This window comes from Cynoglossus semilaevis, chromosome 10, assembly GCF_000523025.1.
Source record: "Cynoglossus semilaevis isolate Cse_v1.0 chromosome 10, Cse_v1.0, whole genome shotgun sequence".
Lineage (NCBI taxonomy): Eukaryota > Metazoa > Chordata > Actinopteri > Pleuronectiformes > Cynoglossidae > Cynoglossus > Cynoglossus semilaevis.
Genome location: NC_024316.1, coordinates 2964568 through 2977944, shown reverse-complemented (window position 1 = coordinate 2977944; position 13377 = coordinate 2964568). Strand labels below are relative to the sequence as shown.

Here is a 13377-nt window from a genome sequence, read left to right as displayed (position 1 = left end):
TTTTCAAATCCTTCTCTCTTTAAATACTGCTGCACTGGTTATTTAAAGATAAGGGCTTTAAAGAGTTACATATGGTTGTTTCTCTGCACAGGAAAAAAAAGGACTCTTGTCTTTTATCTCTGATCTATTTGTTTCCTATACACAGAGTGCTCTACTTAATAATACATGTACTACTCAGGGAGTACTGTGAGTGGTTATATCTATTTAGATTAATTCACCACAAAGTCAATGAAACATTGTTTGTCAATGAGCATGTTATAGGATGGTGCGACGTGTAAGAAATAAACACAATGCAGACAATAAAAGGATCTCACGGCGGAGTAAAAACCAGACTCGGCTCCACTAAGTCAACGTGTATTTTTAGCCTTGTCACAAGCAACTGTTTTGTCTGCTGTTACCACCTCTGCTGACCCCGTTACCTGCCGTTGGTCGGTGGTCGTTGGTTAGTTTTAAATTGTGCTGATGAGTTCAATGACTGCTGGCCTAATATTAACCCTAAGTACTGAAGCTTTGAAGGACACAGATGAAGTTCTGGTTTGTATCCGGAACCTGGTCCGTTCTGATCAATGGGGAACATTCCACTATTGATGTGTAAGTCAAACTACAGCAGCGTGTCTGAGGGAGTCCGATGGCAGCTATTGTTGTGTCCTGAGTAAAAATAGAGGTCATCATAACACAGGCTTTCCACTGATCGATTTCATTGACGCCGAGCTTTTTGCCTTATGTGAAACTTCCTGATGTGATGTTGTTTACTGGGGAGGTAAATAAAATTGCAGCTGAACTGCTTCTGCATATGTTTTCTCTAGCATCTGCTGCACTGCATTCTGTTCCTCGGTGTCTTCTGCTCTTCACGTCTGTGATCTGTCCTCTGCCCTTTGTCTATACTGGCCACCGGGGTCTGTCCTTTTCTGGAAGCACTGGTAGATGCAATCTTTCTATCCCTCCCCTTCCGGGGGTGAATTACCATCAACAAAAAAGGCTTCTCCTCAGTGCTTTTAAGGGAAAAAGATTTTGCCCTGATAATCCAGCCCTCGTTCTCCTAATGAGAGGCTCCTGAACATCAGCCTATATCTCTCAGTGTGACGAGATGTTTCCATTTTTAGGCTTAAATGGAACCTGCACATCTACATAGCTTTCTAGAATGCCTTTATTCAAGAATTATATTGCCTCTGTTTAACTGCACAAAGGACCTAGATATTAGTCACATGGATAACCATCCAGACTGAGATCAGTCCAGGAACCACTGCTAATGTCCAATTATTGTTTCTTAGGTACAGAATTACTATTCTTGACAACAGTGCAGGTTGTTTAAATATATGGTTCCATCAATTCTGAGGAGCCCCCCTCCATTACTGGGTGAAATGTAGCCCCAAACCAATACAGAGCCTCTTGCATGCTTCCCATGTACATACATGTAAATGTACAATGGGCTGTTGCATGGAATGGAGGAAATTTAACTTTAAAGAAAACAAAAATCAACTTTGTTATTATTTATTAAAAAATAAGGAATATATACATCTGTTAATCCTAAGTATATCAGGCTCTTTTGGGTTTAGTCATGAAACACAAAGATGCTAAAAACGTCAGCAGATACCTGTAAATTTGTATCTTTTTGATAAGCTTTAGTGAGTCCTAAAAAAGGACATCATACAAACTAGACTGGCTTCTGATCTGCATTACTTTCCGCCACAGTGGCACAGAATGCTGCCTATGTGTCCCTGTCTCCTCATCAACTATTGTGCCTCTGTCTGAGTGTGGCATCGCACAGCCGTAGGTGCAGCAGAGGTCGTAAAGAGTTCACCCAGTGAGACCGCGTCTAGACAGATTCACCCAAACTTGCTCCCCGGTGCGTACCCACTCTATGACATGCACATACACACCATCGCTCACATCAGCACAGGCCCATCATCCACATGAAAAAAGCTATGTCATCAATAGCCAAAGCCCTGTTTTCATTGATGCAGAAACAAACCCGATGCATTATGATTACCGCGGCCAGGAGGCCTCTCTCTGAAATGTGAAGTGAATACTGGTTAGTGAAGTCAAAAGAGTGATAATCATACTCCTCATTTTTTTATGCCAAACGCTCACATTAACCAACTGAATCAACCACGGCAAAGATAACAACGACAACAAAAAAAGAGAAAGAGTTACTAAATAATCATATCAGTTACCACTTGGACAGGTCACAGGAGAAGAGACCACATACTGTACGTGAAAATGACATATTACGTTTGTTGCCTCTCAATCTTCGAATTCTGATCACCCGGCAATTTCAAGACCAGTGTTTGCTGATGTTTTATTTAAAACTCCTAACTCTGTAGTCCCTCACGTCACACACTGCTGTAACAGCTGGTCCTTAGTAAACTGGGTAAGACCTGTTTGTACCATGTGAGATTTTTTTGGATCTGGCATCTGTTTACAGAAGGTCATAGCTGCAGGTTGCCCAGCCTCATAAAACCGACAGGACACGGCTGACCAGACACATTTGGTGTGTTACGGCTGAGGCCACAAATGCCAAAGCATGCAAACCATAAAATATCTATTCTGGCCAACGTATGCACCAGTGTCACATAACATACACATTACACATGATCACATGGTTACCTGGAGTAGTGTGACTCAACCAGTATACTATCAATATGGTTGGTTGTCCCTCATCCTTGGATCTGACAGATGTGTGTATTTTTAAAGTCGTATGTGGAATATGTCGCTCTGATCTGTGAGCGTGTCAGTGCGCTTAGAATTCCAAGGTGGCGGGTGGCTAGGATTAGATTACTGTAAGCTACAACAGCTCAGACTAACAGGATAGAACACTTGAAAAGGCCTGACCTGCATGTTGGATTAGAACCCCAGGCCACTGGGCCAAGTTCACTAACCTCTATAGATCCTAATCTCGCCAATACAAAACTGCAGTCCTGTTTATCCACATGTGAGCAGGAGGTCACATGTTGTCGTGCTGTTGAATGTTTAATGATTTAAGTAAGGGGTCCATGTGACACAGAGGTATGGATTAAGCTTTTTTTTTTGTAAGGGAATTTACCAACTGGTCAGTAAACACAAATACAACAACTGAAACTGTCAAGACTGATAGTGTCTGTCTGTATGTCTCTATTCTGCTCCTACAGTTTAGATTTTTTAGATTTAAACAGTTTGGACTGTTTTAAAGACTTTGGGGCATTTATTTTGAAGCCTGATTTGAAGTCAGTTAGCGTAGAGCTAATGCCTGTTAGCAAGTGGACACTGACTGCTCTGTATGCTTTCTTTTGCTTTCTTTTGTTCTTGAAGTGTCCAGGAGAGGCGTCTTCTGTAGACACGCTTCTTGAAGTGTTATTAACAAGGCCAGGAGAGGCGTCTTCTGTAGACACGCTGTGGCCAAGTGTCAAGTGGAGAACTAGAACGTTGAACGTGCAACATGATGTCTGCTGTGAACCTAACAGGTCTTTATAAAGGTTTAAATGTTGTTTTTGTTCTTAAATCACATGATATTATAACAGCCTGATCTTAGGCTCTTTAATTTTACTGATCATATTCAATGGGTGGTTAAATTAATTACAGTCAACATAATGTGTGATTACAGCCTGTGCTGTTTAAAAGTGTGGTTTAATCTGTCTAATATTCAGCAGCATCCGAGCCTGTTAGATAATGGACATGGACGTTCATTAGGGACAGAGCCTGGGGGACACTTTCCAACCGTTGGAGCCCTTGTTGAACATGCGTCAATAACCAGTTTGGTTGGATCACTTTCAGTAAGGTCTAGTCAGTTCAGATGTAATCTGTTTAAATATTTGACTCCTGCTCTGTGTAAAAGCTGTAGAAAACAAGCACATTTAATTTGCATATTTTCCTTCCAAGCCTTATCAACAGAACATAGAGACAGACATTCACATAAATAGGCACCAAACTCATCTAGTTCCTCCACACGTCATTTCTCTCTTCCTACACTTTGAGACAAAAGCCTATAACAGTGAATAACGAAGGAGGTAATCACTATGGCAGCCTTCAGCGCTGCAGTTATCAGACCTGAAAATTGCTCTGGCATATTTGAATCTGTGAGTGTTGCTGGACTGGGTTGAGATGAGTCGGGCTGGTGTGACCAGGCTGAACCAGTCCAGTTTCTGCCGCCTGAGTGGTGCTGTCGGTGCAGGATTTTTGTACTAGGCTGACAGGCACCAACAGTCAATCTTGCAGAGACAGCAGATAGGGAGGACAGGTGAGCAGAGACCCAACACAAAAAGAGGGAGAAAAATTCAAAGGCATACAGAGGGAGCAGGAAGTGAAATCATGTTTTAAAAAAAAAAATATATATATATAATAAAATAAATAAATAAAATATACCAGGAACGATGTGATATGACAAGGAACAGTTTGATTTCATTGTCTTTAAGGAATATAATAATTTAAAAAACTCACACTTTAATGGCAGTGCAATTGTTTGTCTTTCATTTCAGTCACTATAAAACATATTTTATTGCGTCCTCCCCCTGCAGGATAAAGTGGTGATTGCATTAGCTTTGTCAGCAGTAACTATAAATCATAATAAATCTAAACAATCTAGTCTAATCTTTCTCTCATGTATCAGCCCAGAAGATCACCTGGCCAGTGTGAGAGTGTGTGGTGTGTGTGTGTAGTTATAGGATAACTCTGTGAGAGGGAGGTCATGCAAATTCTTCTATTTTTATTTTCTGTGTTTTATGATCTAAAATATGTACAACAGGTTTTTATGCCCTATAAACAAACAGTGGGTTGAGAACAGATGCTCTCCATGAGATTTACTTTGACCCAGTGCATTTGTGGAGACAATTGGATATCACTGATGCAATATGTGTAATAATCAGCTTAAATCCCACTTTCTTTCCAGATCAGATTCACTCACACAGCTGAGCCAAAGCAAACTCAGTGCAGTGTGTTGAAAGGGGCCATAAAAGAATGCCGTCCGGGTGTAAAACATAACGTTGAAGATGCAATAATAGACATTTGGAAGTTGACTATTTGAGCTGGACTGAACAGGAGCTCTGGGAGTATGAGATATCATCAACAGAGACCTGCTGCTGATGTCAAAGTCATTCAATCTGTAGCCAGAAAAGGTGTTGAGGTGAACATTCCCACTGCTTGTCAGTTCAATACACGAGGCCTGAATCCAAGGATCGGTACTGGCTCTTGGTTTGGAGCGGGTTCCAAACCAAACACATGACTGACTTTCCTCACACAAAGCCAGCAGTCAAATCAGAAGGCTTACTAAAACACTGCTCTCTATTGTGGAGCCAAGAGTCAGAGGGATGGATTTCTCCTCTCTCTTTACCAGGCCCAATCTCCCACCACTTGTTGAATGCAACAATATTCCCCATTACTTCAGAGCATAATGAATACATGAGAGCTGTGATGTAAAACATTTGTCATGCTTCATTACTTTCCTCCCACTGAAGCGTCAATGGATCACAAAGGGTTTGTTACTGAGACATATTGTTACATATATATACACGTCTCCTCTGTGTGTGACGTCCTTTACTTCACATCTACATGACTGCTTTCATTTTATACTCCATTAAATCACATAATGGGTGAGTGTAGGCGGGTGTTAGGTTATATGAGAACAATGACCTTTTTTTTAAATCTAAAGTGTAATATTTTTCATTTTTTAAATGTAATCATTTAATTGTTTCCTAATCTATCTATAGGATAAAGTAGCACAGAGATGTATTTTTTGTAATCTATCTATAGGGTAAAGTAGCACAGAGATGTATTTTTTGTACTATTTAAATGTAAACATTCCAAGCCAAAAAATGCCAGTGACAGTAACGGCCCCCAGCCAACTGGCTCTACCACAACAAAAGCACTGACAACAACTCTGACAGTTTTCTGCTGTTTTTATCAGTGGTACTAAAAGCAAAGCTTCCATTTCCACCTTTGTGCTGTCAGTCACCGACAAGAAAAGCAGTTCTTCTCACCTCTGTCTCCTCTGAACCGCCGGCTCACAGAAAAAACAAACAAGACCTAAAGCTAAAGTTCCCAGACTCATGGGATTCATTAGACAGAACAGAATGGCTTTAATGTTCTAGAAGCACCATCTGTGTGAACTGTATATTGATGACAAGGATAAGGTTGGTCTTACCTGCAGCTCGCACCAGGCCACCTCCACCCACGTCTCAGTGTCCAGGCCTTTGTACACAGTTTTGAACGCCCCTCTGCCCAGTTCGATATCAAACTTGAGAAATCTTCCTCCGGGGGAGGTGGCCACCGCCTTCATCTCCGCCTCCTCCTCCTGCTCGCGGTCCCGCTCCTTTACCCTCTGGATGGGTGCAGAGAACGGGGTGTCCCTGCCATGTTCTTGGGTGGTGCTGATAGACGATGGGTCGTGGCCAGGGGCGGCACAGGACGATGCCACCCCCTGTGGTGGAGCTCTGCTGGTGAAGACTGAGTCTGTGGAATGCAAGTCCAGGTGTGGAGCACTGTGGGGTCCGTCGGTCGGCACCTCCACATCGTCCTCCTCCTCACAAATCTCAACGCTTTTCCTAAAGAAGCGCTTCTCTCCTCTGAGTCTTTTCTGACCCGTGTCTAGAGGTAAGGAGGGCGAGGTGAATGAAATGGGTTCAACTGTTGTCTCCATTCCTTCTCGTTGGGTTGATCCTCCTTCCTGCTTCCTACATGGTGTTCTTTGCGTTTGTGGCTGAGAGGAGGAAAAATCTGAGGGAGTCCTTTTTGTCCTTTCCAACTGCTGGTTGTCATTGTCCTTCCAAGCTGCGTCCCCTTCCTTATGTCCATCAGGTTTCTCTGAGGAGTCATCTGTGCCTGTGGGCTCTCCTGGGTCAGTAGCCATTGGAAAAGGCCTCGGCCAACCCTTCTTGCCCTTCTCCTCCTCTTCCTCCTCCTCCAAACCTTTGCTCCTCTGTCAGTCCCCGTCTCTCTCTTTCTGTGGTCACCAAGTTACTCCTCTAAGTCTGACAGGCTGTACTTCAAGTGCAGCAATCGACCGCAGCCTTTCCTTGATCAAACTGGTGACACAGATCTTTTGCCTTTGTTTTTTTTCCTTTTTTGTTCCTTTATTTAAACAGCAGGTGAAACAAAAACAGTAGGTGGAAGCTTCCTCCTTCTTCTACATCCTTTTCTACATTTTCTTCAGTTCCTCCATGTATTTAAAAAAGCACTAATCAAAGAAACCCCTCACGTCTCCTAGTTCTTCCAATAACAGCCTTTAATAAGGAGGGGCATCAGGCCGTTGCAGTCAAATGGTCTTCTCTGTAAACGCTGTAAGACACAAAACAAAACAAATTTCAACATTGCTTCGACTGCCATAGGTAAAAGAGGACAGTGACATCATGCTGTTTGTTGTAGAAGCTCAGAATTCTCTCCAACTTGATTTCTGTCTGAACACTGTTTGACATTTACATATAGGTCAGTGACTGCAGACACTGCAGCGTGAACACTGGCTGTATAACTGACCTAACACTTGAACTGTTCACAGTTGAGTAACCATTCCTGATCTGATATGTTTGGGCGATTATCATTTCTGCTAAATGTTTCCGTTCGGTTTCAGTATCATCTTCTCATTTAACATGTTTGTTTTCCTCGTAGTAATTTGTTATTTTTGCCTACAAATGTCTGGCTAATGCACTGTGTTTTTCATGTAGTAATTTGTTATTTGCCTACAAATGTCTGGCTAATGCACTGGTGATGAGATCTGGCAGGATCTCTGTTGAGCAAACATTAGAGAAAAACTAATGCATGGAGATTGTCCATGGCTAATTGTATGTTTAAAGAAAATAAGACACTAAACAGCCCTTTATTAAACTAAAAATAAATAAATAAATAAAAAACATTGATCGCCTGTGACTGTTTTTATTCCCCATGAAAAAGAGTGTTTATTTAATTTAAACCAGATGGAAAGTCCTAACCTTTTTAACATGGCAGAATCTGGTATTCAAACCAAATGGTCTTTGGAGACCATCAGACACGGCCTGGTCAATGCTAACACACGCCTTCAGCCATCATCAAGTGCACCTTCATCAGCGTCTCGTGGTTTAAATTGTCTTCAACGTCTCCATTAGTCAACAGAAAGCTGCAGTAAGTGTGCAATCCCCGACATTAAAAATGGATGAGGAACTATGGGACAGTTGAGTTTGAATAATTCATGCACAGAGGGACCATCAAGCTGTGCTGGAGTGACTATCACACATCTGCCACAAAAAGGCCCGCAAATACGTGCAGCGTGATTACAACAGTCATCAGCACAGGTATCAAGGGCCTGTGTTAGTCGGTGCTGTTGCCCAGTCAACTGTTCGGCAGGGCGATAAGAGACTATCATCTGCCAGCAGCAGGTGAAACAGAAGACAGCAGGTCTCCTCTGACCTGGCAGCACCATTACTCATTCACTTTTTAGCTCTGTGTGTAAGTGTGTGTGTGTGTGTGTGTGTTTGTATACACTAAAAGGAATTTATTTGATGTCTTCACTTTAAGCTTCACTCTATCACAACTAATCTGCAATTTCCACTACAGTCAGCGAAATACTCAGCAGTTATTTATAAAGGATTTCAACCAGCGAAGGAAGAGACTACATTTTCAAAAGAAAAAATAATTTAAAATTAAAAACTTTTCAGGGTTGCGGGGTAACTGCCTAATCCCAGCAGTGGACACTGAAGGGTACACCCTGGGTGATCACTGGGAAGGATACGGACACAAGAATGAACCTAACTCTAGAAGCTACATATCAACACAGAGAACATGAACAACTCATACAGTAAGAATGGGAACCAAACCAGCAATCTTCTAGCTAGGCTACATATTTATATATATGCTAACTATATTGTACATATGAGCCAAAAAACAGCAACAAAAGAAGTAGGCTAATTATAGCTAATAAGCCATAGAATACTAGATTTTATCCAGGAATTAGCTTAGCCAGCCTCGTTAACAGAAAGTTAGCAAAAACAAAGATAATTAATGTCTAAAAGGTTAGTTAGTGAGATAAGTCTAATAATAGCCAGAAGATAGCGTGATACACTTACAACATATCAGACAGGGGCAAAGCTCTTGTTCAAATGTGTACCTTTAATTTGTAGTTAATCGTCTATAATTGCTAAAAGGCCTAAATTGCCTTTCCAAGGAAGTAAAAGTTCATATAGAAAAACAAAAAAACATCAGCACACCCACGAGAAAGATGCACTTGTTGATGTGGTCATCCGTGAAGCTGTGGCAGAAAACTGTTACTGAGATCTGGTTTTCACAACTCCTCTGTACTGTGTGGACGACGAGGAAATTAGCAACTTCCTAAACGACTGGTAATGGCAGCTGATATTTTCTCTAAGAGTTTAGAGTCACCATTGCTAGGTCATGAACTGGAATCACCTTGCATATTACTTTACCACACATATTACTTTACTAGTTACCACGTGGTGAGGAGTATTAAAGGCCTCTGCCATTGGGCAACACTGTCTAGGGTTACGGCACTTCTCGCTGTGAAGATATCCACTTATACAGTCGCTCTTGGCCCCATGCTCTGTGCACCTCCATGCCAAACAGACTCAACCCTGGTCTGGACGCTTACTTCACTTTTAATGAGCAAACCTGACCATAAATGACCGCCCAGCGGGGACTGGACTGCTGTCTCACGGCAGCTTTTCTCTCCTTTGTCACCTCACTGTCATTTGAACTCACGTCAGGCCTCAAAGCAACAAAATCTGACGTGCGATGCCAATAACTGTCAATCAAAGCAAAAACACAATGGTTCGAAGAAGACCGACTGCTCAGAGGCTTCTTAAAAAAAACAAAAAAAAGTTTCTAGCTCAGCAGCATTCCCAAGACACTGCCGTAGTCTAGACACTTCCTGTTCTTAAGGACCAGGTTTCCCACGACACACACCTGGACACAGAATGTAATAAAACTTTGTGCTTGTTTTATTCACAGCTATATATAAAATAGATTCATACTCTTATATAGGCGTGACAAAAACAATTAACGGGTGGTTCCTCTAAAGTCTGCTTCAGGCTAGTTAGCACAAGCATGGATGTCAAGGTCTGTTCACATCAACAGACATCAGTACTGTGACATAAGGAAATATTTCTGATTTAAAAAAGGTCAAGGCTTATGGTGCATTTGGGAACTTAATCTCCCCAAAGGTCAGCAGAGGCAGGACAGGATACATGTGTGTACATGAGAGCGAGGCGAGTGGAACGATAGCAGAGGTAGTAAAGGTGGATGAGTTTAAATACCTAGGATCAACCACCCAGAGTAATGGACAGTATACAAAAGAGGTGAAGGAAAGGGCGGAGGCTGGTGGGAACAGATGGAGACGAGTGTCAGGGATGATTTGTGACAAAAGAATAGCAGCAGAGTTTGAAATAAAGATGAAACCAGGATGGACGGGATTAGAAATGAAAAGATCAGCGGGACAGAGAAGGTGGAGCAGTTTGGAGATAAGGTCTGGGAGGTGTGGTGGACGTGGTGTTGTGGTGAGATAGTGAATATGATGGGTGGATGTTGGAAATGGAGTTGGTGTAAAAGAAAAGGAGGCTGAGAGGGAGGTAGATGAAAAAAAAGAAAAAAAAGATTGTCTCCTAAGGTGGTCCACACGGAACTGTGTTCTCACCAGGTGGTTTCACTGAACTACACGGATGGACATCTTTTGTCAAATTAATTGTGAAAACTAAACACTGATTAATGATGACGAGGACAATAACTGAACACTGACGTTTGGAAAGAAACTCTTCACACATTCTTCGATGTGGAGTTGTATTTTCCATGATTTTCTCGTCTTCAATTCCATCATTTTAATCAGTCACAAATGTTTTTGTCAAAAAAGTGTTGTCATATTTAGAACGCCTTATTTGATCTGGATTACCCAGGATTAGGTGTGACTAATTCGTGGCTAACCTGTGATTAATCTGACTAAAATGGTAATCATTTGACAGGCCTAATTTTTCCCCACACTTAACAGTCAAACAGTAATATGGCTGTACATTAGAGGATGGATTTACTGTGGAGAACACGGGGACAAAAAGGTAAAGTCCTAACAGGATGTGAAAACGATAACAACGGGGAAGTTGCCCTTTAAACTGGGCCTTATTCACCAGTTTCCCCAGGGCAAGGAGTTCCCAGGAAAACCACCGACCGGACAGAGTTATCACAACACACCAAACATGTTCAACCTCATCACTGTCTCCCACACCCACCCAGTCTCCCTTTAAACACACACACACACACACACACACAGATGGTGTGATACCAAACACACAAGCCAAACGCACCAAGTCGTGTGAACAACGGCGCTGAATCAGAGTTGACGAAACCCACATCGTTGGTGAAACCTCAACATCTCACTTTGGCAGACAAGTGGCTCATGTGCTGTCGACATGTCTGAACCATGGTGGTGTGGTTCTTCAGAAGAAGCATGACTGCAGTTCATTAGAAGTGAACATATGCAACATTCCGGTCCTCAGGCCTTTGTGAGGCTGCTCCACCTGCACCGCTGAAATGTGCAGCAAAAATCAGTGTGACACCTCTGCCTCTCCACAGCTGAGGGTGTGTTTTTTTCTATTCTATTCTCAACATCATCTGGTTTTTTTTTCTAGTTTGTCATGAATCTGAGTCGAAAACAACACAGAAGCCAAAAAAAAGCTGTTGCACTCTTCATACCTTCCAACGCGAGGATGCAAACATCAATCCACAGGAAGCAAACACCAGTGGGAAAATTTGGTCTGGCAGACAGAGGAGTCTGCTGTGAGTGGACGTGCAGATTAAACAAGTGAATAAAAAGTGGTGAGGGGCACAGGAGGGGATGGCAGCGGCAGGATGGTTTAAAAACAGAGAAAGAAAGACAGGGAGGGGGAGGAGAGCCGGAGTGGAGGGGTGGAAAAAATGTGTGAGTGTAAAAGAGAATGACAGAGAGAGAGAGAGAGAGAGGGATGAAGAGGAGGGGTGGCACGGACAAAAGGAGGACTGGGTGGGATTTCGTCTGATAAAATATGTGCCAGTGTTTGTGCAATGAAAGCAGTGACTATAGCTAAATTTCGAGCCGAACAAAAGAAGCTACAGTTGTGAGAGGAGAGAAGAGGAGAAGAGAGGGGAGGAGGTGCAGAGGAGGAGAGGATGACATGGAGGAGATGAGGAGGAATGCTTTTAGTGCTCGTACAGGGCTAAAAACAAAGTCATTAGATGAGCACGGCAACAGTTCTGTTGCTATGTTCACAGTGATAATAAAATAAGGGGCGTGTATCAAAATATTGTCTTAAAAATAATCTCATATTTGAAAAATACAGCTAAACGTTTAACATTTAACGTTTAACAAAACAGGGAATGTTTTCTAATGATCTTATATAATAAATGTTTTGAAAAACATACATTGTGCATGTTTTTGTATATTTAAAAAAATGGCTGCATAAAAAATTGGACAGAACTGAACTATCTAACTGCAAAAGAGCGACACCAGAAAAAAGCAGACAGGAAGTGTTGGATGGTTCCTCAGACACAAACAAGACAACTTCTGGTTTCACCATGTGTGGGACGTTTTCAGGGTCTGTCCCTGCATCACTTCAAACATTTACGACTAAGTCATTTACGACTAAGTCAGACAGAGAGCTGGCAGCAGGTCGTCTGAACACTCAGCTCCTTCTTGGTTGGCATCAGCAGCGGCTACACATGAGAGGAGCTTCCCTGTGTTGTGTTCAGGGAAGCTCCTCTCCTCCAAATCTTTTTGACTTACCCTTCTGATGTCAGAAGGGTAAGTCAAACAGTTCAAGCGCCTCTTACAGTCCAAACACTTTATTGTTTTGTTGGGAATGTCTTTGGCGCCAGGTCACACCTGCTGCTCTGCCTCACGTAAAGACCGAAAACAAGTTTGTTTAAAAGTCACAAGCAGCTAGATCAAAACTCCCTGCAAAGATTTGTTAATAAGTCTATACGTTTGTTTAGAAATGTGATTTTTGCTTTGATTTGTTGTTTTTTTTTTTTAAGGATTAAATCAACTGTAACAAACCTCAGACCAAAGATAAAAAGATAAAACCTGTTAAAGTGAACACTTGAGACAATTGTTGTATTTACTCAATTTAAATTAAAACATTTGTGTCAGACGTTTTGACTTGCGGGTCATATTTAAGCGACGTCACTGCCGTCACCAGTCTGGCAAATTTTCCTCTGACCTTCCACGTCAATCATGAGCGCTAAGGACTTCTCACATACACTCCGTCCTGTTCACCTGTTCTAATGTGTTCTCTCAGGTACAACCTTGACGTGAGCTCCTGTACTTTCTGATCATTTGCACTTCATCTCTTTTCCAGGTCTAATTTTGACTACGATGGTTACAGAGCAGAAGTGAGAAGTGAGGTCCGCACCTTTCTGTATCAACGTTCTCCCCGCAGATGATTAATGCAACACTCTAAACCTTTC

At 42.1% G+C, this 13377-nt stretch overlaps 1 protein-coding gene across 1 annotated transcript in view; it reads right to left on the bottom strand.

Moving 5' to 3' along the window:
• Positions 1-13377, bottom strand: part of wnk3 (WNK lysine deficient protein kinase 3) — a 34730-nt gene that overhangs the window by 17455 nt on the left and 3898 nt on the right. Inside the window, exon 2 of the mRNA XM_025059113.1 lies at positions 6113-7245. Within this exon, the coding sequence (XP_024914881.1) occupies positions 6113-6817 (705 nt within the window). The 5' untranslated portion in view covers positions 6818-7245. The remainder of the gene's footprint in view (positions 1-6112; positions 7246-13377) is intronic.